General features: G+C 54.7%; 3 protein-coding genes across 3 annotated transcripts; all 3 read left to right on the forward strand.

Annotated features, from left to right (window-relative positions):
* The first annotated feature begins 2,813 nt into the window (after positions 1-2,813).
* Positions 2,814-11,042, forward strand: MUL1 (mitochondrial E3 ubiquitin protein ligase 1). Its single transcript, XM_045782488.2, has 4 exons — positions 2,814-3,097; positions 6,720-6,807; positions 7,215-7,335; positions 9,057-11,042. The coding sequence occupies exons 1-4, from the start codon at positions 2,978-2,980 to the stop codon at positions 9,784-9,786; spliced, it is 1,059 nt and encodes a 352-aa protein (XP_045638444.1). The 5' UTR covers positions 2,814-2,977; the 3' UTR covers positions 9,787-11,042.
* An 11,745-nt stretch (positions 11,043-22,787) lies between these two features.
* LOC148107229 (uncharacterized) lies at positions 22,788-24,210 on the forward strand. The gene is made up of 2 exons (XM_087858717.1): positions 22,788-22,854; positions 23,010-24,210. Exons 1-2 carry the CDS (start codon positions 22,788-22,790, stop codon positions 24,068-24,070), a joined length of 1,128 nt encoding a protein of 375 aa, XP_087714843.1. The 3' UTR covers positions 24,071-24,210.
* CAMK2N1 (calcium/calmodulin dependent protein kinase II inhibitor 1) lies at positions 24,211-27,364 on the forward strand. Its single transcript, XM_045782535.2, has 2 exons — positions 24,211-24,504; positions 26,045-27,364. The coding sequence occupies exons 1-2, from the start codon at positions 24,339-24,341 to the stop codon at positions 26,113-26,115; spliced, it is 237 nt and encodes a 78-aa protein (XP_045638491.1). The 5' UTR covers positions 24,211-24,338; the 3' UTR covers positions 26,116-27,364.
* Positions 27,365-27,542: the final 178 nt, after the last annotated feature.

The following is a 27,542-nucleotide window of genomic DNA, read 5'->3' on the forward strand; positions in this document are numbered from 1 at the left end:
GATGTACATTTCAAAATGTTCCAATAGGACCGTGCTCAGCATGGCTAATGAAGGATTTCAGCCTTTGGCAAAGAAATGGCAGGGTTAGTTAAAACCGAACTGTTGCATTGAGGAGTGATGGTCTTTGAACGAGCTCTCAAGGAGGCCATGAGAGGGTCTGTAGAATAAGCAAGAGGGCCCCAGAAGGTCAGAAGCCATAAACAAGGACCCCTAGTAGTGGAGACACCACACCTGTTTTCATTTTTATGGCCCCTTCTTTGTTCTTTCCCCTGCTGTGTGCTGGGGATGTAGGAATTTTGATGATAAGAAAACAGATTAGATCATGTTCTGCTGGTTTGCAAACAGCTTTATTAGATCACATTCCCAAAAGGAGGGAGTTTAAATTTTTGGTTTGGTTTTTAGGAGCCTACAGGATCTGCTTGCAATCTTCCTTTTGAATTACTTGCTCCCCGTTCTCCGTCATCGCATGTCCTGGGCTTGGACTATACCAGCCAGCTCTCGGGGGCTTTGCACTTTTGCTCATCCTGTTGCCTCTGCATGAAAAGTCTTTCCCACTCCCTGTCTCTCCGCTCCACCCTCTGTTCTGTTTACAGAACTCAGATTCCTTCCCTAGTGAGGAAAATAAACTGCACCTCCTTACGCTGGTGGTACTTTGCTTGCCCTAATTTCCCTGGGTCTGGATCATAGATAACTGTCCCTTTCTGCTTCTCCCCAGGATCCTGAACAGTCAGAGGGCAGAGGCTGGCTGTAAACGGTTCTATCTGCTGGTGTCCAGCCAGAGCCTCAGATACAGGAAACTCTCCTAATCATGGGTAGTGGTGGCATGTTCTTGTTCTTTTATTTATTTTTTAAGAAGATTTTATTTATTTATTTGAAAGAGAGAAGAGCATGAAAGAGAGAGCGGGGGTGGGGGGGGTGGTAGAGGGAGAAGCAGGCTCCCTGCTGAGCAAGGAGCACAATGTGGGACTCGATCCCAGGACCCTGGGATCATGGCCTGAGCTGAAGGCAGACGCTTAACCAACTGAGCCACCCAGGCAACCCTATTTTTATTTTTTTTAAAAGATTTTATTTGTTTGTCAGAGAGAGAGAGAGAACAAGCAGGGGGAGCGGCAGGCAGAGCAGGAAGAGGGAGAAGCACGCAGAGGGAGAAGCGGCTCCCTGCCGAGCAAGGAGCCCAATGGGAGACTCCATCCCAGGACCCTGGAACCACGACCTGAGCCAAAGGCAGACGCTTAATTGACTGAGCCACCCAGGTGTCCCTCTTTTTGTTCTTTTAAAATCAAGTTTTATTAATTCAAAATATGCCATACCTTCACGCTAAAAAGTATAAAAGAGTGAAGTCACTCTCTTCTCTAGCCCCCAGATTCCTTTCTATGTGAATAACCAATATTGTCAGCTTTTTATGAATCCTTCTAGACATATATAAACGTATGTATTTTTCTCCCTCCTTTTTAAAATAAATGGGATCATACTTAAACAGTTTTGCACTTTGCTTTTTTACTTTACTAGGCTCATATACACATATTTTTAAAACTTATTTAACCAATTAACTATTGATAACGTTTCAGTTGTTTTCATTCTTTTGTTATTAAAAACTGCTGCAATGAATAGGGGCGCCTGGGTGGCACAGTGGTTAAGCGTCTGCCTTCGGCTCAGGGCGTGATCCCGGCGTTCTGGGATCGAGCCCCACATCAGGCTCCTCCGCTATGAGCCTGCTTCTTCCTCTCCCACTCCCCCTGCTTGTGTTCCCTCTCTCGCTGGCTGTCTCTATCTCTGTCAAATGAATAAATAAAATCTTTAAAAAAAAAAACTGCTGTGATGAATAATCGTGTATATTTGCCATGTTCAGATGTGTAAGTATTTATGTAGGAAGAATTTCTGGAAGTGAAATTGCTAGGCCAATAGGTACGGGCACGTTTAATCTTGATCATCATTGCTTAATTGTTCTCTATAAAGAATGTCCAGTTTCACACCCATCAGCAATATATGGGAGTCACTGTCCCTGCACCTTTGCCAACACAATGTGTTATTAACTTTTGGACAAGTTCCATTAAAAAAAAAATTAGATTTAATTTTAAGTGTGTGTGTGTGTGTGTGTAACAAATTCATGATCATGAATAATCTTCTGATTATTTTACTAAGGAGATTACTAAAGAGGGTAGAAGACAGTCTGAAACCTGCTCCATAGCCGTGTTGTGAGGATTAAATAGGATGTGTGGAAACCTTTTGTCACAATACCCGATACATAATAGGCACTCATAGTAGCTGTAGTTACTAGTTAACAAACAATAGGTTGTTATATGTGGTGATGACAGATTAAGGGGCTACTTGGGTGATAAAATCTGCCCTCTTGGCAGTAAGGGCTCTGGAGCCCGATAAATTCCTCTCTAGCACTCATCAGCAGTGTGACTCTGAGCACATCCCCTAACCATCCCTGCCTCAGTTTTCGCATCTGGAAAGGGGAAGAATAAAATCCAAGGCTCAAGGTTTGCCCTGAGCTTAAATGTGCAATACTCCCAAAGTGCTTGCTACACACTAGTTCTCTTCTTTCCTCTCAGTCTATTGACTGGAGCCATCAAGAACCCATCGAACAACCCGATATCCCCAGGAAACCAGAGGGATCGAAACCAGGACGACGCGAGCACGTCCATCACCGCGGGTGCGCCGCGTGTCCAAGGGCAAAAGGTCACGAGCGACAAGCGAGCTCTGACTCCCCCCGCCCCCCGCCTCGCCCCTCCCCTCGGCGAAGGAGGCACCGCCCCTGTGAAGGCCGCCGCAGCCCGGCGATCACCCCGGCAACGCCGTCTTCCGGTCCTCTCGGCCCCGCCCACTTCCGGCCCCGGCGCGGCACGAAACCGCCGGGCGATCTGGAGCGGGCCTCCGGAAGGGCCGTGTGGGGGCGCGATCCCGGGCGGAGGGCGGGGGGCGCGCGGCCTGACCTCGGCGTCGCCGCCGGCGCTCAGGGTTCCGCGCAGCCATGGAGAGCGGAGGGCGGCCGTCGCTGGGCCAGTTCATCCTCCTGGGCACCAGCTCTGTCGTCACCGCCGTCCTGTACTCCGTGTACCGGCAGAAGGCCCAGGTCGCCCAAGAGCTCAAGGTCAGTGCTGGAGCCAGCCTGGCCTCAGTCGGCTCACCCCTGCCCCCGGTAATGGTGAGCCAGCCGTTCGCCTCGGGCCTCTCCAGCGTCCGAAACTGCCCCAAAGAGGAAACCGGCCCTAGAGAGGTGTCGCCCCGCCAGTCACGGGAGGAGCTGGGATCAGAATTCGGGTCTCGTGATAACCGCTGCACGGCCCCACTTTTCCTCAGCCGCTCTCATTACTCAGAATCTCGACTTCATTACTTGATTCGACAAATACTTACGGGCCGTCTGCTCTGCTCCAGGTGCTGGGGCTGTGGCCTGGGTAGAAGAGACCACAGTCCCTGCCCTCATGGAGATTCCATTCTGGTACAGCCAGCCAGACAGTAAACAAGTACATCAGATGGTACGACAGATGGGGAGAAAAATACTACAGAATCATGCGCGGAAGAGAGGAAATGCAGTGCTGGAGAAAGGGAGGTTTGCTATTTTAAATCAGGTGACATTTAACAGAGCCCAGGAGGACGTGAGGGAGACCGTGCAGGTGTCTAGGGGAAGAACAGTTCAGATGGAGGGAGCAGCCAGCGCAGGAGCCCTAGACTTTGCCCACTCAGTTCCTTGCTTATACAGACTCTTCCTTTTTAATATTTTAGTTATTTTAAAAATAACGCTTTCTTTCCTGGGCTGCCCTTACAGCTTAGCACATTCTCATCTTGTTATTTTTTTTCTTCACAATTTTTTGAGGTAGGGAAAATGACAGTCCTCTCCAGATTGCAAATGGGGAAATTGAGACTCAGAGCAAAGGTCTTAACAGCTCCTCTGGTTGGAACTTGAGCTTAGGTCTTTTAATTCCAAGCGTAGAATTTTTTTTCTTTTTTTTCTGATTGACCACATTGCTTTATTGTGAATGTCTGACTGGCCTACGAGAGATGGAGCTCTTTAGGTCAGAGGCAGGGTTTTATTTATCCTTTTTTTTTTTTTTTTTCCGGTCCCCTTCTAGGTTCTACCTCAGTGCTTGACAAGTGGTAGATGCCCAGTAGATGTCTGTGGATTCCTTTTGGCTGAAATGTCACAATACCACAGTTAGGGCTTCACTTGACATTTGTTTGAAGAAGGATTCCTAAACCTGATTTAGTTCCTTGTCATACTGTTTTCAGTAAGGGCTTAGAAACCAGTGTGTGAAATCCCTGCCACGGAGGGGAGTTTGGGACTCCATCTGGAATGAACCAGGTCACCAAGCAGTTGGATTTGTGGTGCAAATGGCGACCTAGTGTGATTCCAGCTGCCCAATTGTTTGTCTGATTCTAAATAAGCAAGTTACCGTTGAAGTCATTGGCTAGAGGTGTAACAGATAATCCACTTTCTGACTCTAAAAGTTTGAAATCAGGTTGGCATCAGGCTGGCAGAATGTGGGACCTTTGAAGCAGTGAGCTCTCCAGGATCCATTTTTGGCTGACCTTAAAAGTTTTTGCCAGTTAGTTCCCAAATGAGGATGAAATAGCTCTTTCCTGGAAAGAGTTGGAATTCCTAATATTTTAGATTCTATTTTCTTGATCAGATTACAAAACTTGCAGAGTAGGTTTGAGTCTTATCCTTGTGTAGCTCTCAGAGTGATGGGAATGCATATTTATTGCTTGCTTCGTATGTGCCAGCCCCTGGGCTAGATTCCTTCACACCGTATGCGTTATTTATTTTTTATGATTTTATTTATTTGAGAGAGAGAGCACGAGCAGTGGGGAGAGGGAGAAGCAGGCTCCCCACTGAGCAGAGAGCCCAACGTGGGGCTCCATCCCAGGACCCTGGGATCATGACCTGAGCTGAAGGCAGACGCTTAACCATCTGAGCCACCCAGGTGCCCTCCCATCATTTAATACACATAAAAATCCAGTGACACTTTTCTCTCCATTTTCTACAGCTTTGGAAACTGAGACTCGTAAATTAAGTCGCTCATGATAGATGATAGTCATGATAGATGCGTTGAAGCTTGATTCCACCCCAGGTCTTTCTGACCATATTCCCTCTCCCCTTAAAACAAAATCTAACTGGCCATCCTGTGGTGGATACTCCACCAGCTGTGTGACATGGAGCAAAGCCCTTCACCTCTCTGAGCCTCAGTTTCCTTATCTGTAATTGGGGATAATAATGTCTTCTGTATGGGGACGGTAGGAGCATTACATGAATTCATCCATTTAAAGTGTTTAGCATAGTGCCTGGTATATACACTTGACCTTTGAACATCATAGGTTTGAGCTGTGTGGGTCCACTTGCACGCAGATTTCTTTTTTCAATGAATACAGTACTGTGAGTGTATTTTCTCATGGTTTTTAAAAAGTCTTGTCTTTTCTCTAGCTTGCTTTGGTATAGGAATACAGCATATAACACATATAACCTACTAAATATGTGTTCGTTGACTGCTTATGTTATCAGTAAGGCTTCTGGTCAATAGCAGGCTATGAGTAGTTAAGTTTTGGGGGAGCCAGAGTTATGCAGATTTTTGACTGTGTGGCGGGTCGGCGCCCCTCATCCCTGCATTGTTCAAGGACCAATTGTAGTCTAAGTGTTGTTCATTCACTAACCTATTCATCAAATATGTACTGAGTGCCTGCTGTGGGTCAGGCAACGTTCTCGGCACCAGGGGGACAGCAGTGAACAAGACAAGCGAGGTCCGAGGTGTCCTGGAGTTTAGTAGTCCAGGGGAGGAAGACAGAACAAAGGAGTCGATAGACTAAGTGTTAGTTGCTGGGCTGCTATTTGTACTATCCTCACAGCGTAGGCGGTTCATAAGTTTGGATTGACCTGGCTCCTGTCATTTACTGTACAGTGCTAGCTTCAGCTTCGAGTGACCTCAGAGACCTTAGAGTACCCAGTCCGTCCTCACCCCTCGAGGGCTTACTTATCTGGCGGCCTTCAGATTTGTTGATGGCAAACCCTGAGAGCGGGACGTGTCCTTGATTCATCCCTGAATCCCCAGTGCCCAGCACAGTGCCTGGCACATAAACGCTCAGGAACTGGTCCTTGGCCTGGTCCCCATGCACAGCAGGTTGGAAACCGAATCGGAGGGGGGTGGCCGCAGCAGTCACCACGCTCTCCTGCTTGTCAGAGGGTGGCAGGACGATCTGGAGAGTAGAATAGCACCAGCCCCATAAGGCGAAGGCAGCCCTGTACTGTCACGTGTAATGCAGAGCGTTTATTGACAGGGGCATGCTGAGAGCAGCACCCACCACTGCCTGAGCCCCTGCCACATCCTAGGCACTGGCTTCGGTGCTTTCCACATAAGCCCTCTAGATGCGTGCTTCTGTGTCGTCAAGAAGAGATTAAATTATGTTCAGTCTGTGGCATGAAAACGGAGAAGTACCTTTCATATTTTCACTAAAAAAAGTTAAGACGAAGAGGAGGGTGTGTTTCCGTTAACTGGGGAAAGAATGTCGCTGGCACCCCCATTCGAAGGGTGGCAGATGCCTGGTTATGTGGTGACACTGCCGGGGCACAGCTTGGGAACGCGATTCTCCATCATCTCCTTCCTGCCTGATCTTCTCATTCTCTCAAACGTGGAAACAGTAAATGGTCTTTTTCTTGTTGGGGCTGGAAGTGTGGTGGAACACGCAGTACTCGGCAGCCCGTTGAATGTGTTGTTTGCGTTTAGGGAGCTAAAAGAATCCACTTGGGTGAAGACTTAAAGAACATTCTCTCAGAAGCTCCAGGAAAATGTGTGCCTTATGCTGTTATTGAAGGTATGTTTATGTATTGGCAAAATTAAAAACTTCGTCTTCTCGAAGTTTGATAAAAATCTTCGTGGCTGATATTAAGGGCCTTTTGTATGGGGCGGTGGTCCAGAGCTTGGACCTTAGGGTCAGAAAGACCCGGGTGATTGCTGTGTGATCCCGGAGCAATTACCCAACCGTTCTGAACCTCCCCTTGCCCCATCTGAACGAGAATCCCAACCTTTCCAGGTGGTTGGAAAGCTGAGATGACGGACCCTCGTCAAGCGCTTAGCAGGGTACCCGCAAGACGTAGCTTGGTGGGATGTCATTTTCATCATTTTGATGAATTGGACTCAAACTCAGAACAACATTTAAGCCACCTTGAAAGGAAAGGGCAGAACAATTCTTCAGAAGTAACATCATTTGTTTCCATGTAGGGGCTGTTCGGTCCGTTAAAGAAACGCTTAACAGCCAGTTCGTGGAGAATTGCAAGGGCGTGATTCAGCGGCTGACGCTGCAGGAGCACAAGATGGTGTGGAATCGGACCACCCACCTTTGGTACGTGTCCTGTCTCCTCTGGCCAAGCCTCCCCGTCGGGCGGCTCGAATGCTGCTGGCCTGGGTACTCTTTCCACATCTCCCGGTTCCCCTGAGACAAGGCCTAGACCGGTTTCTTCATGCCGACGATATTCTTGTGGGAGAACGGTTTTTCCAGCTACTCTTAGTGGGTTTTTGCTTTGTTATTTTGTATTTTTTATTGTGGTAAGAATGCTTAACATGAGATCAACTTTTTTTTTTTTAGATTTTATTTATTTGAGAGAGAGCATGAGCCGGGGGTGGGGGGTGAGGAAGGGCAGAGGGAGAGGGAGAAGCAGACTCCCCATTGAGCAGGGAGCCCGATGTGGGACTCCTTCCCAGGACCCCAGGATCATGACCTGAGCTGAAGGCAGACACTTAACTGACTGAGCCACCCAGGCGTCCCATGAGATCTACCCTTTTTAACAGTAATGTAGCATACGGTACTGTTAGCTAGAGGCACAAAGTTGTACGGCACATCTCTAGAATGTGTTCATCTTGGGTAATTGCCACTTTATACCCACTGAACAGCACCTCCCAGCTTCTTCTCCCCCAGCCCCTGGCAACCACCATTCTGCTCTCTGTTTCCATGAGTACGACTATTTTATTTTATTTTATTTTGTTTTGTTTCGTTTCGTTTCGTTTCGTTTCATTTCATTTCATTTTTATTTTTTTGAGAGAGAGAGAAAAGGAGAAAATGTGTGCGTGTGCATGTGAGCAGGGGGAGGGGCAGAGGCAGAGAGAGAGAATCTTTTTTTTTTTTTAAAGATTTTTTTTTTAATTTATTTGACAGAGATAGAGACAGCCAGCGAGAGAGGGAACACAAGCAGGGGGAGTGGGAGAGGAAGAAGCAGGCTCATAGCGGAGGAGCCTAATGTGGGGCTCGATCCCAGAATGCTAGGATCACGCCCTGAGCCGAAGGCAGACGCTTAACCGCTGTGCCACCCAGGCGCCCCGAGAGAGAGAATCTTAAGCAGGCTCCACGCTCAGCACAGAGCACGACGTGGGGCTTGATCTCACGACCCTGAGATCATGACCTGAGCCAAAATCGAGAGTTGGATGCTTAACCAACTGAGCCACCCAGGCGCCCCTGAGGGTGACTATTTTAGGTCCCTTATGTAAGTATTTGTCTTTCTGTACAGTGGCTTAGTTCTCTTAGCATAACGTCCCCCAGGCTCATCCCGGATGTCACTGTCACATATGGCGGAATTTCCCTCCTTTTTATGGCTGAGTGATGTCCCACTGTGTGCGTATCACATTTTCTCCACTCATCTGCTGATGGGCATCTGGGTTGTTTCCATGTCTTGGTTCTTGTGAATAACGCTGCAGTGAACACAGGAGCGCAGAGATCTCTTTGAGACCCTGATTTCAGTTATTTGGGATGTATACCCCGAGAAGTGGGATTGCCAGATCATACAGGAGTTCTGTTGTACTTTTTTAAGGAATTGGATATTTATTTGAAAGTGGCGAAGAGAGGTAATGGTGGCGGTGATCTAGGACAGTGCTCGGGGCCCACTGATGCGGCCTGAGAGCCTCAGACACGGAGCTTGCCTCTCGTGAGGCCCTAGGGTAATAGTGCTCTGTGCACTTTCTTCCAGTTAGTTCGGACTTTATCCTGTCCTGGCATTTGGGCCACCCCCTCTCTGCCTGGGCATGAGGTGTTTGCCGTCCTCTCTCCTATCTCGGGTTCTCCCATTGTTTCAGGAACGACTACTCAAAGATCATTCACCAGAGGACCAACACCGTGCCCTTCGACCTGGTACCCCACGAGGACGGCGTGGCCGTGGCCGTGCGCGTGCTGAAGCCGCTGGACTCCCAGGATCTGGGCCTGGAGACCGTGTATGAGAAGTTCCACCCGTCCATCCAGTCCTTCACCGACGTCATCGGCCACTACATCAGCGGCGAGCGGCCCAAAGGCATCCAGGAGACCGAGGAGATGCTGAAGGTGGGGGCCACGCTCACGGGGGTGGGCGAGCTGGTGCTGGACAACAACTCCGTGCGTCTGCAGCCGCCCAAGCAGGGCATGCAGTACTACCTCAGCAGCCAGGACTTCGAGAGCCTGCTGCAGCGCCAGGACTCCAGCGTCAGGCTCTGGAAGGTCCTGACGCTGGTCTTCGGCTTCGCCACCTGTGCGGCGCTCTTCTTCCTTCTCCGGAGGCACTACCTGCAGCGGCAGGAGAGGCGGCGCCTCCAGCAGATGGAGAACGAGTTCCGGGAGCACGAGGCCCAGCTGCTGAGCCGCGCCAAGCCCGAGGAGCGGGAGAGTCTGAAGAGCGCCTGCGTCGTGTGTCTGAGCAGCTTCAAGTCCTGCGTCTTTCTGGAGTGCGGGCACGTGTGTTCCTGCGCCGAGTGCTACCGCGCCTTGCCGGAGCCCAAGCGGTGCCCCATCTGCAGACAGGCGATCACCCGGGTGATTCCCTTGTACAACAGCTAACCGTCCTAGAGCCCCAGGCGGGAGGTGAGGGGACCTCCCCCTCCCCTTCTCAGGAATTTTCGTCTCGAGGCCTTTAGGAGAGCAGAGTGGTGGGGGCAGCGGTTATCCCAGCTGTGACCGAGGGAGGGGGCCGGGGGAGCCATCCCGGTGTCACACCTCCAACACTAGGATGTTGCCTTGCCACCGTGAGAGGGGACCCCTCTGCGGCTGGCTGAGACAGCCCCCCTGGGGTGGGTGTGGTGGCCTGGCGTTCCTTCCTGGAACCGGCGGACTGTGTGTGTGACTGACGACACCTCATCGCTTAAGGGCCCAAGGCGGTGATATCCAGCTCTTCTGGTCCTTTCTGGGGAATTGCTGGTTCCTGTGGACTTGAACCTTGAGTAACTCAGCCAGCAGGGAGGCGAAGTCAGACTCTCGCGGAGCCGTCTCTTAAGAGTCGCCCGTGACGAGACTGTCACAGCCTTTTTTCCTTTTGCTTAGACCCCCAGGACAAAGGCCAGGCTGGACATGTCACTTTGTGTTCCTTTCCCCTCACCTCCTTACCTCTTAACGTGTGCACGCGTATGTCGGGACAAAGAGAGTGAAGCCTGCCGTCCGCCTTCTACCTGAAAGATGGGAGCTCTGGTCAGTAGGCTGAAGAGTGGCCTCTTGAAGGGACAGTCGGACTGTCCTGTTGTCCCCAGTGGTGAAGATGGCAGCTTGGCTGTGGCCCTCCTGGTGTCTCCGTGACGTAAAGGGAGGGCCGTTGGAGCATACCGCCGGCCCTGATCGGGAGTTCCTGAGGCCTGAGGGGGCTGAGCGCTGGCTCTGGCTTTCCCTGCCTGAGATCAGCCTGGAAGTCCTCACCGCCTCAGGGAGCAATAAGGCCGCTGCTGCCCCAGCCTCCTGGCTGTGTCAGCCTGTCTCCCAGGCTGTCACCGAGGCAGAGAAGCCAGCCAGCACCCTGCGCACAGAGCCTTTTCCAGGGTCCCGCCTCCTCACATGGAGACGTTATCCTGTGGGTGGAATCACCTCGCCCCTTCCTGGGTTGCTGTTTACCCCCTCACCTGCCCCCCTTGAGTTTGTGGAAAGAAGTGGGGGAACCCCTCTCACCTCCTCCGACTAGTCAGAAGTCTTGTACACAGCTCTTCTCTCCCTTCCCTGGCTTTGAATATTCATCCCCTATCCTCCTCTGGGGGGGGGGGCTCTCGGGGGGCTGACACCCGTTCTATGCAGGGTCCAGTGTGGACGGCACAAATTAAACACATTACAACCAAGTGTTAGCCTGTTGCTTTGTCAGCGAAAGTTCGGTGGTTTGGCTGAGTCTTGCCCAAGATGGGATGGCATCTCACCGCAGTGGAATGGCGTAGGGACCTCGAAGCCTCTGTGTGTGTTGGCTTCCTTGGCAAGGAGGTGCTGTGGGGCTCCTGCCTGGGTGTGCGGCTTGGTGAGGCGGAGGCCTGGGGGCGGGCGTCCTGGAGAGCAGCCCATAGGTGGCTCTGGCCTCACTGAGAAGTGCTGCACAGAGGGGCAGTGAGACGATGGGACCGGGGTGGGGCGCTGGGGGACAGCAGGGAGGAAACGAACATTGAGAGTACCGTCCTATACGCTCTTCCGAGCTTTCATTTCAAGGCGAGTTAGTCCTCACAAAACCGCAGGCTCTCATGGTGTCTGCAAGTCACAGACAAGGATATGGCCCACGAGGGGAAGTTCGATGGCCTGGGGGCATGAGCTAGTAGGTGGTGAGTCTGAATTCAATCTCCAAGCTGTTTCAAAGCCCCTGGCCTCCTGCTCACTGGCGATGGCCGATTTCCTCAGTGCACAGGAATACCCCACCCCAAGGGATACTCGCTCCCGGGTTCGCGGAGGGGGCCAGCTGTGGAGGAACGGGAAGAAGTGAGAAGCCACTTGCCAGTACCGAGCCCTGTCTGGTGAGGTGGGGAGAGCTTGGGTTTCCATAGAGCTGTGTTGGGGGCTGGGCAGGGTGAGGGGTGACCGAGTGCCTTGAAAGCACCCCCCCTTTTTCCTTGTCCTTCAGCCCTGACTCTGTCTGAAGATACAGATTTTATGTATGTATGTATGTATGTATTTATTTATTTATTTTTAAGATTTTATTTACTTATTTGACAGAGACAGCCAGCGAGAGAGGGAACACAAGCAGGGGGAGTGGGAGCGGGAGAAGCAGGCTCCCAGCGGAGCAGGGAGCCCAATGTGGGGCTCAATCCCAGGACTCTGGGATCACACCCTGAGATGAAAGCAGATGCTTAATGACTGAGCCACCCAGGCACCCCTATTTATTTATTTATTTATTTATTTATTTATTTATTTATTTTTTAAGATTTTTTTTTATTTCTTAGCATGAATGGTGGGTGGGGGGGCAGAGGGAGAGGGACAAGCAGACCCCATGCCGAGCGGGGAGCCTGATGTGGGACTGGATCCCAGGACCCCGAGAAGAGCCACCCAGGCGCCCGGGTCCCGCTTTCAGTAGAGGATGAATGAACCCCCTGTGGCCGGTGTATGTGGTGATCTTACGCACAGATTTCGGGAGTAAGTCTGACTGGAGTGATTGAAAAGGGAAGGCCGCCAGCTCTACCCCAGCCCCACTCAGATCTGGGCAGACCAAATCTGCCTCGACTGTTCCTCCGAGCCGAGCCGGGGAGACCCAGCCACAGTACATGCTCCCCGCCTTGGGAAGGGACAGCTGGCCGGGAACGTGGACACACATGTACGCAGGTTCCGGATTTGAGGTCCCTGCTCAGTCCTAGCCCAGGTGGGGCTGACCCTGTCTCCCAGCCGCCTGCTCCTGTGGCCGTTCCCGCCTTCCATTTCGGGACTCTCATCTCCCGGAGGGCGGGATGGGGCCTCCCTGGAGACAGGCAGGGCCCAGGCGGGGGGCTGGGGAGTGACAGGGCGGCGAGGACCATAGGACGTCAGTGCCGAACTGACCTTGGGGTAGTTGTGAGTTTTCAGTTCTTTGCTAATTCCACCCTCATGCTCAGTCACTTTAGTGCTAGACAGTTTCGAGAGGAGTCCTCTGGAGTATCCGCTCCTGGCGCTTTGAATGTCTGCGAGGCACCTTACATGCATGAATGGGGGGGGGAGGGGCTCTGCAGAGCGGACATTATTATCCCCACTTTACAAGTGAGGCTCAGAAGGGTTCTGTGTTTGCCTCCAGCCGCCCCTCATCGTGAGCCAGCCTGTGTTAGGTTCCCTACAGGCAGGGTTCCTAAGACTCAGGGCAAGCAGGCAGGGGAGACCGTATTACCCCAATTTGTGCGTTACGTGACGTGCTCGGGTCTGACTAGAATGCCTCCACCTTTTGTCTTTTATCACTTTAAGCCTGAGAGGGGAAGGGAAGTGACCCAGCAGACCACCGAGTGTTGCCGACGCAGCGTTTTCCTGGCCAGTCAGCACCTCAGCAGTCACCAGTCACACCCCGGTTTTACGCACCACAGGGGGAGGCTTTGAGGTTCCCTAGCTTATCTTGATGGAACAGAAGCCGGACAGCAGGTCTTTGGAATCCTAACTCATTCAGAATTATGATAGAAAATTCAAGAAGCAACAATATGTGGAACACTGAAAAAGCAAACAACGACACGACAAACTTGGCCAATCTGGCACCCTTTACAACCCTGGGCCCAGGCCATGAAAATCCCCATTGGACGCTGGGTCCGAGGCTGATGATCCCACAGGGCCTCTGGAATGCGCAGAGGAAGAGCCGGTCATGTTTGAGATCATTTATGGGCATTTATTCATCTAACGAACATTTGCTAAATGTATATTCAGCCATCTGTGTGCCTGGAGATGGAAAAATGAGTATGACACAGTCTCTGCCCTCACAGGGCTCAGAGTTGTCTTAATATACCCTCATTGCAAGGCAGTAAACCATATTGGCCAGGCGTGATGACCCTCAGTTGCTGGGCGTATCTGTGGTTCACAGAACAGTGTAGCCGGGATGGGCCTTTGAAACTGACCTGCTTAGAGCAGATTCCCTGACCATTCAAAACAAACCAGCCGAGGGCAGGCCAGCATTGCAGAAGGGGAGCCACGCAGAGAAGACGTACCCCACGGAGCCTAGAATGACCTACTGGAAACACCAACCTGACCGTCTCCCTCCTCTGCTTAAAGCCCTTCCCCAGGCTCCCTGTCATCTCCAGGCCCAGGCCCTGACTCTTCCATGGCATCGGAAGGCCTGTGTACCCCAGGCCAGGCCACCTGTCCAAGCCTCTCGGCATCCCTCTGTCCCGCGCTTATGGCTCGGGCCGCACAGGCGGTGAGGTTCCCGAGACAGGCCGTGCTGAGTCCTGCCCCTGGACTCCTGGCTCTTCACCTTGCTGGCCATCTACTTGCCCTTTCAAACTCAGCTTTAGGTGGTGTCCCCTCCATTCCTAGGTGCCTCGGGGTGTGGGGGGGTAGGTGCCTCGGGGTGGGGGGGGTGGCCCCTCCCCTGAGATTCCATAATACAGTCTGCTCATTCCTGCCCTTAACCATATGGCCCATGTCATGGGCAGGACCTACATCTTCTTTTTCCCCAGGTTGTCACTATTCACTAGTTAGACCCAACATTGGGGCTTGTTCTTTGCTGGCTACTCACGAGGGTCTTTACACGATCCATGCCATTTAATCCGCACCATGACTTACGTGTTTGTCTTATTCTTCCTTTAAAGAGAAAGAAACCGGGGTTCCTTGGGGGCTCAGTCGGTTAAGTGTCTGCCTTCGGCTCAGGTCATGATCCGGGGGTCCTGGGATTGAGCCCCGTTTTGGGCTCCTTGCTCAGTGGGGAGCCTGCTTCTCTCTCTCTCTCTCTCTCAAATGGATAAAATCTTAAAAAATAAAAATAAAAAAAATAATAAAGAGAAGGAAACCAAGGCCCAGAGAGGTCAGGTATCTTGCCAAACTCACAAGACAGTCAAGACTTAAGCCCACACCGTCTGACTCCAAGCCCAAGAGCTTAAGCAGTGAATGTCCATGGAATGCGTGAGTTGACTAGCAAGTGAACTAGACGTGGGGTAAGCAGTCCTGGGAGGCTGCGTGTGGGAGGCAGTTACTGGACCAGAGATGAGGGCCATGACCTGGTTGTAAGGAGGGAAGGGCCTCTCTTAGGGCTTCGAGCCAATGTGAATAAACTGTACAAGAGAACATCACATCCAGCGAGCTGACCAGGGCTTTGAGGACTCTGCACAGGAAAGTTGGCACGATGTCATCGTGTGCTGGGAAATAGTCTGGACTAGCAGCCCAAAGGCTGGCCTGGTTTCAGGGCCTAGCTCTGGTGCTGTGTGATCTTAATGGAGTGATTTGACCTCTCTGGGCCTCGGCTCTGTCTATAAACCGAGCAAAGTTGGATGTGGAGCCCTCCAAGCCTCCATCCACCCTGATATTTTGCATGTCTGAGAGTGGATGAGGGAGAGAGGAGGGCAGTTTGGAGGCCCTTCGGGTCTGACAGATGAGAGCTGGGCCCTCTTCAGGCTAGCTGCCCGTTACAGCTTCAGGACCACATCCCCATAAAGCCGGGGAGATCAGCACATTTTCTCTCTAATTAGATAGTGTTAACTTATCAATTTTGAATGAGATAAGTTTCGATGTATGATGTCCTGAATTGCTCCCTGGAGTGCTCATTAGTCACTTCCCCTGCAGCTGCCTTATTGTTTTCCAGATGCCAGCAAGGGACCTGGCATTTCCCTTCCCCAAGAGTAGGGCACACGAGGCTGAGTCAGTGATACTGGCGTTGGTTAGAGGGGCTGACCGGGCCTGGGCGGGGGGCCTCCTCTCTTGCCCTTTACCCTCTGTCCTTGCCAGAGTGATTGCCTTCCATGACGTTCCTCAAATTCAGATCCCTCCGGGATTGGGCCACAACTCTGGAGGGTCACAACTGAACTCAGCAAGCATTAATTAGGCACCGAGTGTGCCAGGCACCTTGTATGGGTAACCTGAATGTTCTCTAGGCTGGGGGGAGGGAGGTATAAATGAGATCATATTAACATTAATGTCCAAATTGCCCCAACTGCAGGTCTCCCAGCCCCTTATCATCTTTCCTAGTATTGAAGGTGCTTCGTAGGATGGAGCTTCATACAGGCTTGCAGTAAGTTGGTCCATTGTCTGTATTCCTACCCTTCCCACCGCCGGACTCGGCATGGGATCCCTCCTATTGCTGCAGTCTCTGCCATAACCTCCAGGTGGCGCTGTGCCCCCATGGTTGAGGCCGGCTGAAGGCCTCAGGAGCAACCAAGGCTGTGTGCTTCCCAAGGTCTGTGCAAATTTTCTCTCCCCTGAGGACCAGGGAACAGGCCACGGAGGATCCCGGACTGCTGATCCCAGGTCAGGCAGGGCACAGCCTGGAAAGGGGAGAAGCAGGGATTTTTCTCTCTGGTTCCTTCCTTTCTCTGCCCAACTCACCAGGAAGCTGGGTGCAGATGTGAAAGTTTTGAGAAGCCCGGAAAATTCTGGGGGAAAAAAATCCCCCATTTCTCCCCTGATAATTTTCCAGGCATTCACATCTTTAAATATACTAACCATGATTTCTTTCAACAAAAACGAGACATGCATAATGCATCACACGTTCTTAAAATACCCAAATGACTTCATACCGGTAAAGGATGCTTAAAAAACTTGTATGGCATAGATTCTAATTCTCCCCCCAGAAGCATCTTCTCAGCAGGAGAAAGGAGGAAGCTTCTCTCTGCCTGGCCTGCTGTCCTTGCTCTCATCTCTTCTGTCCTGCCTTTGCCTTTTGCCCCCTCGTCCAAGCGCCCAGCTCCTCTGTCCCCTGCTCTATTGCCTCTTGTCATCTGCCCTGTTTGCCTCTTGCCTCCCAGTGCGGGTAAGAGTTTCTTCCTCTGCGTGTGGCTCTGTCTTCCTCCCCAAGCTTTCTTTTTTTTTTTTCAAAGATTTTATTTATTTATGTGACAGAGAGACAGCCAGCGAGAGAGGGAATGCAGCAGGGGGAGTGGGAGCGGAAGAAGCAGGCTCCCAGCCGAGGAGCCCAATGTGGGACCGATGTGGGACCGATGTGGGACCGATGTGGGACTGATGTGGGACCGATGTGGGACCGATGTGGGACTCGATCCCGCAACGCCGGGATCACTCCCTGAGCCGAAGGCAGACGCCCAACAACTGCGCTACCCAGGCGCCCCCCTCCCCAAGCTTTCTTAGCCTCTCTGCATCTGTCTGCTTCTGCTTCTGCGGGTCTGTCTCTTCCCATCTTTCTCACCTGTGCCTGGCACCTGCCTTTGCACACTGGATTTCTTCCTTCCCCATCCCCTGTTCAGGCAGGGAAGGATGGTGAGGGCTCTGTGACCATGCAGCGGCCTCTCCTCACTCTTCTCCCCTTCCTGTTCCATAGGGAGTTCCTTTCCTAGGGAGAAAGGGCCCTTCTGCCCACCCCTTGAAGAGCTTAGGTTGTGGGACTCATGGCGTGGGGCTGTTGCCTGCAGTGGCCCAACAGCACCTCACCTGATTCATATAATCTCCCTTTGAGGCTGATCTCGTCACCCCCCTTTCAGAGCTGAGAGGAATTCTGGCTCAGAGGGGAAAGTGACGGCATCCACGTCTCACAGGTAGGAAGGCGTGTAGCTGGGATTGGCTCGGGTCTTCTGATTTATCCCCTTTTACTTGCTCTTCATCAGGTCCAGGAGACCGATCTCTGTGCTGGGAGACCTGGGGTCTTGGTCCTGGCTCTGTCTCCAGCGGGGCAGCTTGTCTTCCTTGTCTGGGACCGGCTTTTCCCTCCTGTGGAGTGGGAAAGTACCTCCCGTCTGTCCTGCCAGCCTTACCCGTCCCCATGGACCTGAAATGGCATGGCATCCATGGGATGGGCAAGTGCTTGACTAACAGCCAGTGGAGGCAGAAGGGTCCAGAGCCATGCACAGCCCCTCAGCGGGCTCAGAAGTCAGTGGCTACATTCCTCAGGCTTGAGCCACCACAGGTCTGACCCCAGGTTTGGGGGAGAAGCAGGGGTGAGGGCCTCTGGCCTTCAGCTGTAAAAAGCCCTGCTGTTGTCGCAGGAGACACCGGTGGGGACTGGCATTTGTGGGATCTAGTCCTGTGTTCTTTATCTAAGGGGCCCTGGGGGTTCAGAGATCCCCTAGAAACCGGGTACACAGTTTTCTGCTCCTGGGAAAGAGAATCCATGTCTTTTATCAGATCATCAAGGAGTCCTCGGCCTGCAAGAGGTTTGCACTCTCCCATCTACACCCCCTCCATATCTGGGGGTAGGCCCTGGTGCAGAGACCGTAATGGGCTTGTCCCTGGTTTGGTGACTCTAAGGGCCCAGGTGTCCTCAGGGAGGCAGTGTTGCCCAACAGTTGGGAGCTCAGGCTTGCATCAGCCCGGCTGCCTCTCCTGGGCCCTTGCTGCTCTGGGCTAGCCACTCAACTTTCCTGGCCGCAGGCCCTTAGAGATGGTGTAAGACACATGACAGTCACTCCCAAGGTAACCATGAGCGTGGATTGTCTACAGCCATTAGCATGATCCGGGGCCTGGTAAGCTCTTGGTAGTGACTGGGCAGGAGGAGTTTGGTATCGGAAGGTGGTGGTGGCCCTTTCTGAACTTGCTGGGGTCAGCTCCTTCTTCGTCCCCTTTAGCTCAGCTCATTGCCCTGGTGGGGTCAGGGGCTCTTTCGTCAGCAGACTTTGGGCCTCTTGGGCCCAAGCTCTGAACAGACGATGGCCGACACGTGGGTAAAGTATTCAGAGCCCGGGCATCAGAGCCAGACCACAGTTCCCAGTCTCCTGAGCCTCCCCGACGTGTGCACAGGGGTAAGGGTGAGCCTGCCCTTGTCTGCCCCTAGGGTCGTGAGGACGTGCGAGAGCACCTTGGCGCCAGGCCTGTCCGCTGCGCTCTTTTCTCCCAGCCCAAGAGGGGCTACTGTTTTCCAGTGTGGCGCAGAGCCCCAGCACCCCAGCTGCTCCGTCTGGTTTGGGGGGCAACAGGCAGAGCTGCTCTCTTAGAGTTCTGGGACCCCTCCCTCCCTCCTCCAAGTGAGTATGTGAAACAAGGAGGGTGGGGAAGAGCACATTCAGGACACTACCAGTTATCCCCTTTTCATGTTCTGGTGACATCTGGCCCCTAAGCTTGTCCTCACCATTCCTTAGGTTTTCCTGAAGAGCCTGTGGGACTCTTCCTTTGTGGGCTGTGGGTACAATGAAAACTTTAAAAATTACCCTCTGATCCTTTTATTTATTTTATCTGAAACACAGCAAACTTCCTTGTTGAGAAAAGCCCTTTTATTTTCTGACTAATCCTTTGTTGCTGGAGCTCCCCGCCCCCATACAATTCTGGGTATGCTGATGCCACGAAGAGCAGGGGGAGCCCTGGGTTCCAGCAAGCCCGGTTGGGCCTCAGTTTCCCCATCTGTAAGGCAAGGAGGCTGGACTAGATAAACTCTACGGGTGGTTTCCCCCTGAGCTGTCTGGAGCTCTGGGCATTCTTTGGAGACCCTTTTAGGAGAATGGCCCTGGGGGTGGGTGGGGCCCAAAGGGTGGGTCTTGAGCCCCTAGCTCCCCAATGGCTTGCCCTTTATCTATTTTTTTATTTACTAAGGTTTCTTGTAAGATGGTTTCTGAAGAAAATGTCTTGGTGATTAGACAGGTGAAGGGAAGAAACTAAGGGTCCTTGAGCTGTCCGGGGGAGGGACGGGGGAGAGACGGTGCTGCCACAAAAGTCCTCAACACACATTTGCTTCAGGAGTGAGAGAAGCATGAATTCTTGCATTATTGTTCTTTGATTTGAGGCCTAAGCCCCGCCGTCCATGAGTTAACACGCTTCGCTCCCGGTGTGTCCGTGCATTTGTGCATGAGTGTGGAGGTAGGGGGCAGAGGGCCCGCCTGGCTGCGCCCAGGCTCCAGTCCACAAGCTGAGAGGGCTGGGGGTGACGTGGGTTGGCATCCAGACTTGGCTCCGAGCGGGGGTGCCCTGCTGCAAGGCCACTTAGCCTCTCTGGAGGTGACCAGCTGGCCATTGACCTCGCACAGCGTCCTGGCCTTCCCTGCTGACGGAAGGCTAGGGTCGGAGCCAGCCCTGGCAAGTCTCTGCATTCCCCGCCCTCCCCTCTGTGGCCGCCTACCTGGCACTGAGGTATCCCACAGCCTCATTCTTCTCCGAGTCTTGCCATGGCTCTCTGCTGCAGCTGCTTGTGCCTCGGTTTCCCCGTCTGGGTCGGAGAGAGGGGAAGGAGACAAAGGGAAGCACTACGTGCCAGGGTTTGTGCTGGGTGCTGCTGGGGCTGGCTTTCCCTGTACCCCACCCACGCTGGAGTAGGGCTCAGTGCACAGCAGGGACTTGCCAAGACCTACTTCAACTCGGGAATGTCTGTGCCCAAGGGGCTGGGGACATGGTCCAGTCCTGTGGTCCCCAATTCTGTGGAGTCCTAGGGTCCCGTGAAGGGGCTTTCAGACGAAGTTTGAGGGCAAGTCCCTCACTTTTGCCTCAAGGAGATTTTGTCTACTTTAGATTTGGGAAAACTGGCTGACTTTGCAGCTTGGAAAAAAAAAAGACGTGATTTTCTTCAAGTTTCCTATTTTGTAATGTGGAGTCAGAGGCTGTGGGGAGAGAACCAGCTTCTTCAAGGCCACAAAGAGAGTCAATAGCTGAGAAGAACTGCGTTCATCTAGGACTTACTGCGTATCAGGCATATGATGTGTGTATGAGCTCCTTCCCCGGAACAAACCTGACCGAACAGCAGTAATTATTAGCCCCATTCGACAGATGAGAAAACTGAGGCACCATGAGGTGAAATAATCATGGAGTTAAGAAATGCCAGGTTAGGGATTTGAATGTGGCAGCCGCAGTGAAGGCTGTCCCCTCCCCCCTGGACTACTGCACTAGACCGTGTATCACCAGTCTTCCTTGCTGGGTAGCAGGGAGGGCAGCTTCCACTCCTGTCTTACTTGGTCCATTCCTCCATCTGGCCCTGGCATCCCTAATACAGCCCTGGGCATCTGGCTCAGAGCCAGCCCCTCAGCTTTGGAGAACGCAGGGATCCCCAGGATGTGTCTGCATCCAGGTCTAGCGCCCCAGGGATAAAGGGATGCCCCCACTGAAAGCTGGACGGAAAGGAGGATTGAGAGCGGCCTTTGTAACCACGGCAGCTGGGAGGGGTAGGGGTGGAGGAACACCAGGCTGATTCACACTTGCTCTTGCAGAACTGCCGCTTGAATTTGGAGACAGCAGTCAACTTTCAGGTACCTTATCTGTAAAATGGGCCTGACTGTCCCAGTCCTGCAGCTTCTAAAGGCTAAAAGAAGGCTCCAAGGAGGTAATAGTCATGGAAATGCTTTTCTCACTGTCAAGTGTTTGTGTGGGGGTGTGCTTCAGGAAGGGGGTGGGTACTGAGTTGGGAAGGCGTAATGCTGCCTCCTTTAACCTTATTTGAAACAGGGCAAGGAAAACCTAAAAACAGATGGGATGTAAAAGCAGGCTTATCTTCTTACTCTCGCTTGCTGTGTGTGCAGGCTTCCTCGGCCCTCCCTGTGCTGCTCTGCTCACCTCTGTACAGCGGTGACTGTGCTGGGTGCTCCATGAGTAAATTGCATCATAACTCAGCAGCAAGGAGGGAACCGGGTGAGTAGGGTGGTCCCAGCCCCTCATGGAGTGTCCCCTACAAGGACCTGGGACCACAGCTGGGAAGAGTGGCTTCTCCTGGCTCCATCACTAGCCTGTGCCCTTGGCAAGTCACTTAATCCCCTTTCTGTGAATATCAGTTAGACGGGGGTGCAAGGTCTCCTCTTTCTACCTCGGAAGGTATTTATTTTGAGATGCAAGGTCAATAATGGATATGAAATGCTTTGGGGGGAAAACAGAAAAGCAGGATACAAATGTAAGAGCGTCTCCTTGTACTTTATCATCCTGCTTGTTACGCTTTTGTTTTCTCTTCCAGCATTTGGCCTGGTGCTCACCTCAAAGCAGACACTCTGCAGAGCCTTCGTGAATGGTGAATGGGGCAGCTGGTGGAGGGAAAGCCGCAGACCTGCATTGACAAGCTGACACACCGTGGGCTTTGGGGCAAGCCCCCCAGCCTCTCTCTCAGGGTCTCAGTTGTCCCCTCGGTGAATGAGGAGGTTGGGCTGGCTCATCCCTTACGGATTCCCCCCCACCCACAGCTCCGAAGCAGGAATGAATGAAGGGCTAGTGTTCTCTCACTCATGAAGCACCAGGAGCCTGCTTCCACGTTGCTTTGCTAAGAGTCCTGTGAGGCACCCAGGCAGCTAGCCAGCCCCATGCCCCATTTTACAGCTGAGATTACAGAAGTTCAGAGAGGGGACATGACTTGTCCGAAGTCACACAGCTAGCCAATGATAGGATAGGGATACAAACCCAGGAGTGACTCCCATTCCACACCCATCCCAGGTGTCCCACTGTCTCTGTCTCCCGTTTCTCAGCCCCCTTCCTCCCCTCTCCCCAAGGTGCCTGGCCTCTGGGCCGGGGACACTTTCGCATAGTTGGGGGAGTGGGCTGGGCTGGCTCCTCTCAGGTAGCCCCCTCCACCAGCTGTTGTGTCACTAAAAAGCCACACCCGTTTCCCTCCCGCCTGCCCCCACCCGGAGCTCTGGAATGAAGGGGAGAGTGAACCTGAGGGTGCTCTTTCACGGAGGATGGGACCAGGCGCAGGGCCGGCAGGTTGAGCCAGTGGAGGCCTCGCCCTAGCCCAGTCTTCAGCAGGTTGCACGACCTTGGGACGGTTGCCCCTCTCGGTGGTCAGGCCGGCTCTGCCGAGTGAAGCCGGTCTCCAGGGGGAGAGCAGGTGCTGTTGGCTCTAGGCGAGGATAACGAGCCCTCCTCACGCACCTTACCCCCTCAGAGTTACCATCTGCCTGGCAGATGCGCCTCCCAGGCCTCTGGGGCTGCCCCGGTGTCCCTCCCGGGACCGGGAGCTCGCTGCTCGCCACGGAAGCCACAGTCTCTCCCCAGGGCTCGAGGCTGTTGCTGGCAGGGAGGTCCCCCAGGGCGGAGGACTGCAGGCCCGGGGCGTCCCCAGAGGAGGAGGCGGCGGACGCCGAGAGCCGGGCATCCCGGGCGAGCCCGGCGTAATGAGGCTCTCCCCTGTCCTCCGGGAGGCGGGGCTGCCCCCCTCCCCCCATCCGCCTCCACCTCGAGGCCCCGCGGGAGCCCGAGTCCCGAGCCTCGGCCCGAGAGCAGGGCCTTCCAGGGCGATCGCAGTGGGGGAGGGAGGGGGTGAGGCCTAAGGGGCCGGGTCGCAAGAGTGTGAAGTGGGGCGCCAGTGTGGTGGGGGGAGGTCTCCCTGGTTTGAGGCTGGCGCGGGAGGCTGCGTCCTCAAGTCGCCCTCGCGCCCTCCGACCTTTCGCCCCAGTGTCCGGCCTCCTGGGAGACCGGCGTCCATCTGTCCTTCCAGGCGTGTGGTCTTCGGTCCTCTCCTCCCCAACCCCCCTCCCTTCCGCTCCCGGCTCCCCGCCCCCCGCCCCGCGGGAGGCCGAGCGGGCGGCGGGTCCGGCGCGCACCGGCTCGGGGCCGGGTAAACACCCCGCGGGAGGGGCGCGGGGGGAGGAGGCGCCTGGAGGCCGCCGGGCCGGGGCGGGGCTCGCGGGGGGCCCCTGGGCGCGGGCGGGCCGGCGGGGGCCCCGGGCGGGGGCAGGAAGCGAGCCGCGGCCCGGGCCGGCCCGCGCGGCCCCGTGACGTCGCGCGGCTTCCAGGGATCTCTCCCCGCGGCCCCGGGTCCCCTCGTCCCCGCCCTCCTCCCGCCCTCCTCCCCGCGCCTCGCCTCCGCGCCGCGGCCGGCATTTCTCGCTCGCAGCTCGCTCGCGGGCTGGCTCCTCCGTCCCAGCCTCCTCCTCCGCGCGCTCCCACTCTCCGCCTTCCCTCCCCGACCCTCTTTCTCTCCGCGCCGGCCCCGTCCCCGCTCTTCTCCGCTCCTCCCTCGGCCGCGGCGAGCCGGACCCGCCGCTGCCTCCCCTTTCTTCTCTCCCTCCCCTCCTTCTCTCCCTGCCAGTCCCCCTGCCTCCCTCTCCCTTTTTCCTCTGGTTTTCTCGCCGTCTCCCTCCCGGCTTCTCTCTCCCCTCCCTCCCTCCGGGCATCCTCTCCCCTCCACCCCCTTGCCCTCCCTCCTCCCTCGCTCCCCTCCCCCTACGCCCCTCGGCGCCCCGCGGCTCGCCGCTCCCCAGTCAGCTTCCCCGTAGCCGCGCCGCCGCCGCCGCCGCCGCCGCCCGCACTCGCCGCAGGACCGGCCCGCCGGGCTCTCCGGGGTGCGCCCTCCTCGGCCCCGCGCCCCGCGGGCTCGCCGGGACACCCTCCTCTCCGGCTCGCGGCCCCGCCCGGCCCGGCCCCCGCCCAGCGCCCGAGCGTGCCGAGGATGTGAGTCCTGCTCGCCGGTGCCGGAGCAGCAGCCACTCGCGCGCCGAGCCGGAGCGCAGCGCAGCGCAGCGCCGGGCGCTCGCCGGGTCGCTCGGGCGGGCGGCGCGCTCTCGCCCCAGCGGTGCCCCCCGGCCCCTCGCCGGCGCCACCGCCGCAGCAGCCCGCGGGCCGTCCCCGGCCGGCCGCCCCCGGCCCCAGCGCCGCTGACCCTGTCCGCCGCGGGCGGGGACGCGGGCGGAGGAGGCGCCGCCGCGGAGCCCCCGGACGCGACCATGTCGGAGGTGCTGCCCTACGGCGACGAGAAGCTGAGCCCCTACGGCGACGGCGGCGACGTGGGCCAGATCTTCTCCTGCCGCCTGCAGGACACCAACAACTTCTTCGGCGCCGGGCAGAACAAGCGGCCGCCCAAGCTGGGCCAGATCGGCCGGAGCAAGCGGGGTGAGTTCGCGGCCCCCTCCCCGGCCGCCCCTTTTCTTGGGCGCCCAGGCCTGGCCGAGGTTTGGGGGCTCTTCCGCACCCGGGAGCGGGTTCCGACCGAATGGAATCCCATCGCGCGGAGCTGGGGGGATCCCGCACTGCGGGTCGGGCACCGGCCGGCCGCCGAAACCCCTCCCCCTTAGCCTGATTCTCGCTGGGGTCACCCAGGGGGCGTGGCGGCCTCGAGCTGCCACCGGGGCTGGAAGGTTATTCCCGGGTCCCCACCCGCGCTAAAGTTTGCTTTTCGATTTCTACCCCCTCCCCTTTGGCGCAGTGTAGTCGCAGCTTCACTCGCTCTATATAACCCGGGGGGGGGTGCCAGGGCTCCCCAAGAGACGGCGTGGAGAACTGCTGGGGGTACTCCACTCCCGCGGGGAAGGCGAGGGGTTTTCGGGGCGCACGGGCTTCTCATTGTTACTTAGCAGGGGGAGGGGGTGGCCGAGTCCCAGCGCTCGGCGCGGGAGCTGGAAAAGCCCGGGGGAGACTGGGACGCAGAGAGGCTCGGAGAGGAGCTCCAGAGGAGCGGGGACAATGAGGGGGACCGACAGCTGCCCGGAGATACTGAGACGCAGAGATGGGGGGCTGGTAGGGGGGGAGGCTGGTGGTGGATCGGGGGAGACTGAGAGGGGCAGAGGCCGAGACAAAGCTCGGGAGAGGGAGCCAGAGCGGGAGAGACAGCAAGCCGGGGACACCAGTCGGAGAAGGACAGAGAAGCAGCCGAAACAATGAGGGAGACCGACACCCCAGACGGAGAGAGACCCAGAGACCTCGACAGGTGACGGCCACGCCGAGAGACTGATGGCGGGACTGAAGAAGGAGAGGCTAGGTAGAGGTGGTGAGAGAGGCGGAGGGGCCGGCGGGAGGCCGGCAGCGCTGGGAGGCTCTGACCTCTGCGGCGGCGGGCGGCGCGGAGGGGGCGCGCAGGAGGGGCCGCCGGCCCTGGCCGGGCCAGATCCCGAACCCGCCGCGCGCCGTGGCCCCCGCCCCCCGCTTCCCTGCGTTCCCCCTTGCACCACACACCTCCGCACCCAGAGCCTTGGCCACCCGCGCCGCGCTCGGGGCACCCCCGAGGGTCCCCGACCCGGAGACCTTGGCACCTCCTCTCCACCCTCTTCTGCCCGGGAGGCTTCTTTCTAAATAAATGCGCCGGGGGAGGTGCGGTGGGGTGAGGACGCGGCCAGTGCGCGTCTCCGCTGCGGCCTGGCCTGCGGGATTTGCGCCCTTTTTGCTGCCTTTTCTCAGAACCGAACCCGGACGCTGCCTGGGGTTCGAGTGGGGTGGGTGGGAGCGGTTCAAAGCGAAGCAGCGCAGGATCCCCCGGCAGAGACAGAAGAGGTCTGGGCCGTGTCGGCGCTCGAGGAACCCCCACCCCACCCCTCCCCCTCCCTCCCTCGGCCTCCCGCATTTCCCAGTCCCTGGGCGGAACCGGCGACGTCGGAGACCCCCGGCGAGGCCCAGGCACGCTCATATCTCCTTTTCTCCCCCCCGCTTTTTTTTGCAGTTGTTATTGAAGATGATAGGATTGATGACGTGCTGAAAAATATGACAGACAAGGCACCTCCTGGTGTCTAACTCCTCCAAAGACAATGAGTTAAGGGAGAGTAAGAACGGCGGCAAGTTACTGGCAAAAAGAGCGTGAAAAAGAGAAAGCACTTTGAAATTTATTACTAGCTTGCTACCCACGATGAAATCAACAACCTGTGTCTCGTGTCAGGCCGGGAGACCGACGAGGCGTGAGGAGGAGGAGGAGGAGAAGGAGAAGGCTCTGGGCTCCTCAGCAAAAATAAAAATAAAATAAAAAATTTTAAAAATTTAAAAATCACTATATACACACATATACAGAAATAAAAAAGTCTCAGTTGCAGCTATTTGTCAAAATTAATATCCATTTCTTTTTATATACAGTGAATATTGCGCAATTACAGATCTGGATTTTGAACCACTTAAATAATGAAGCGGCAACACCGGGTGTTTTGAGGTGTTGGCATTCTTCGCTGATTTGGCTGTTCCCAGTGTTTACATTATTTAATCTTTTGCAAAAATGCTTCTGTGCACTTCGATGTGAAATGCTGTCTGGTTTTATTTTTTTATGTTGTTATCCTTGGATGTACGAAAAATCAGCAAATGATCTCTATAGATACTCTGTTTTATTTTGGTCATCATTTGAAGTTATCAGGAATGCGTTTAAAACAAGAAGAGAACTTTTCTAAGGAATGACACATAGGAAGAATCCGTGTTTTATTTTAAAGTGACTTGTAAAGCTTGTGTTTCTTTGTTGCTGCAAGCTATTTGCCCAAGTTAATGCAAATGGACACATTTTATATGTCAGGAAAAAACCCCACAAAAACAAAGAAAAAAAAATGCTCGAGCTTTTTCTAACCCCTTCCTGCAGTCTGTTGTGTGAGCGGCCTGTTTTTTTTCTCTAATATTGTGTCAGTTTATTCTCTTTAATGGGCTGTAAAAAAAAATGTAATCACAAGAGTGCCAAATATCTTGAAATGCCAAAAGGCATTTTGGTTTCTTTTCTTTTTTCCCTGTGCTCTGAGTCCACGTAAAGGAATGCTTGGAGTGTCTTTTCTGTTATTTATAGGGGTTCTCTTAAGGCACACCAGCTGCCTGTTTTGCATGGTATTTGCAAAAAAACCCGCCTCTTGCGTGAGGAAATCTTTTACCATTTTTTGTTTGCAACTTTGGACCTCAAGAGGTTTCTTCCCTTCCCTGTTCCCTTTTTTCTTAATTCTATATTCTGGATGTCGCACCTGTAACCAGCACGCAGGGCTCTTTCTCCGATGTACAATAAAAGAGCTGTCCCTGTGTCTTACTCCTCTCTTGTCTCTGCTTCGGTTTGGGGGACTTGCTTTTTGCCTGCTGGTTGCAGACGGGAAGGAGGGACTGGTAGCTTTGGTTTTCGAGGCAGCAAGGCCATGTGGAGGGCCCCGTGGGTTGGGCTCGAATGGCAGGAAGGACAGTGAACCGGCAGGGCCATCGCCAAAGGGAGA

This window comes from Ursus americanus, chromosome 33, assembly GCF_024610735.1.
Source record: "Ursus americanus isolate L20-20 chromosome 33, mUrsAme1.1.p, whole genome shotgun sequence".
In the NCBI taxonomy this organism is placed as follows: domain Eukaryota; kingdom Metazoa; phylum Chordata; class Mammalia; order Carnivora; family Ursidae; genus Ursus; species Ursus americanus.

Excerpts from the sequence above, each read along its gene's own strand:
- MUL1 (XM_045782488.2), top strand. The coding sequence starts at position 2,978 with ATGGAGAGCGGAGGGCGGCCGTCGCTGGGCCAGTTCATCCTCCTGGGC. Across the intron at positions 3,098-6,719 it reads AGGTCGCCCAAGAGCTCAAG|GGAGCTAAAAGAATCCACTT; the intron begins GTCAGTGCTGGA and ends GTTTGCGTTTAG. Across the intron at positions 6,808-7,214 it reads GCCTTATGCTGTTATTGAAG|GGGCTGTTCGGTCCGTTAAA; the intron begins GTATGTTTATGT and ends GTTTCCATGTAG.
- LOC148107229 (XM_087858717.1), top strand. The coding sequence starts at position 22,788 with ATGAGGCTCTCCCCTGTCCTCCGGGAGGCGGGGCTGCCCCCCTCCCCC. Across the intron at positions 22,855-23,009 it reads CCATCCGCCTCCACCTCGAG|GCTGGCGCGGGAGGCTGCGT; the intron begins GCCCCGCGGGAG and ends CCCTGGTTTGAG.
- CAMK2N1 (XM_045782535.2), top strand. The coding sequence starts at position 24,339 with ATGTCGGAGGTGCTGCCCTACGGCGACGAGAAGCTGAGCCCCTACGGC. Across the intron at positions 24,505-26,044 it reads GATCGGCCGGAGCAAGCGGG|TTGTTATTGAAGATGATAGG; the intron begins GTGAGTTCGCGG and ends TTTTTTTTGCAG.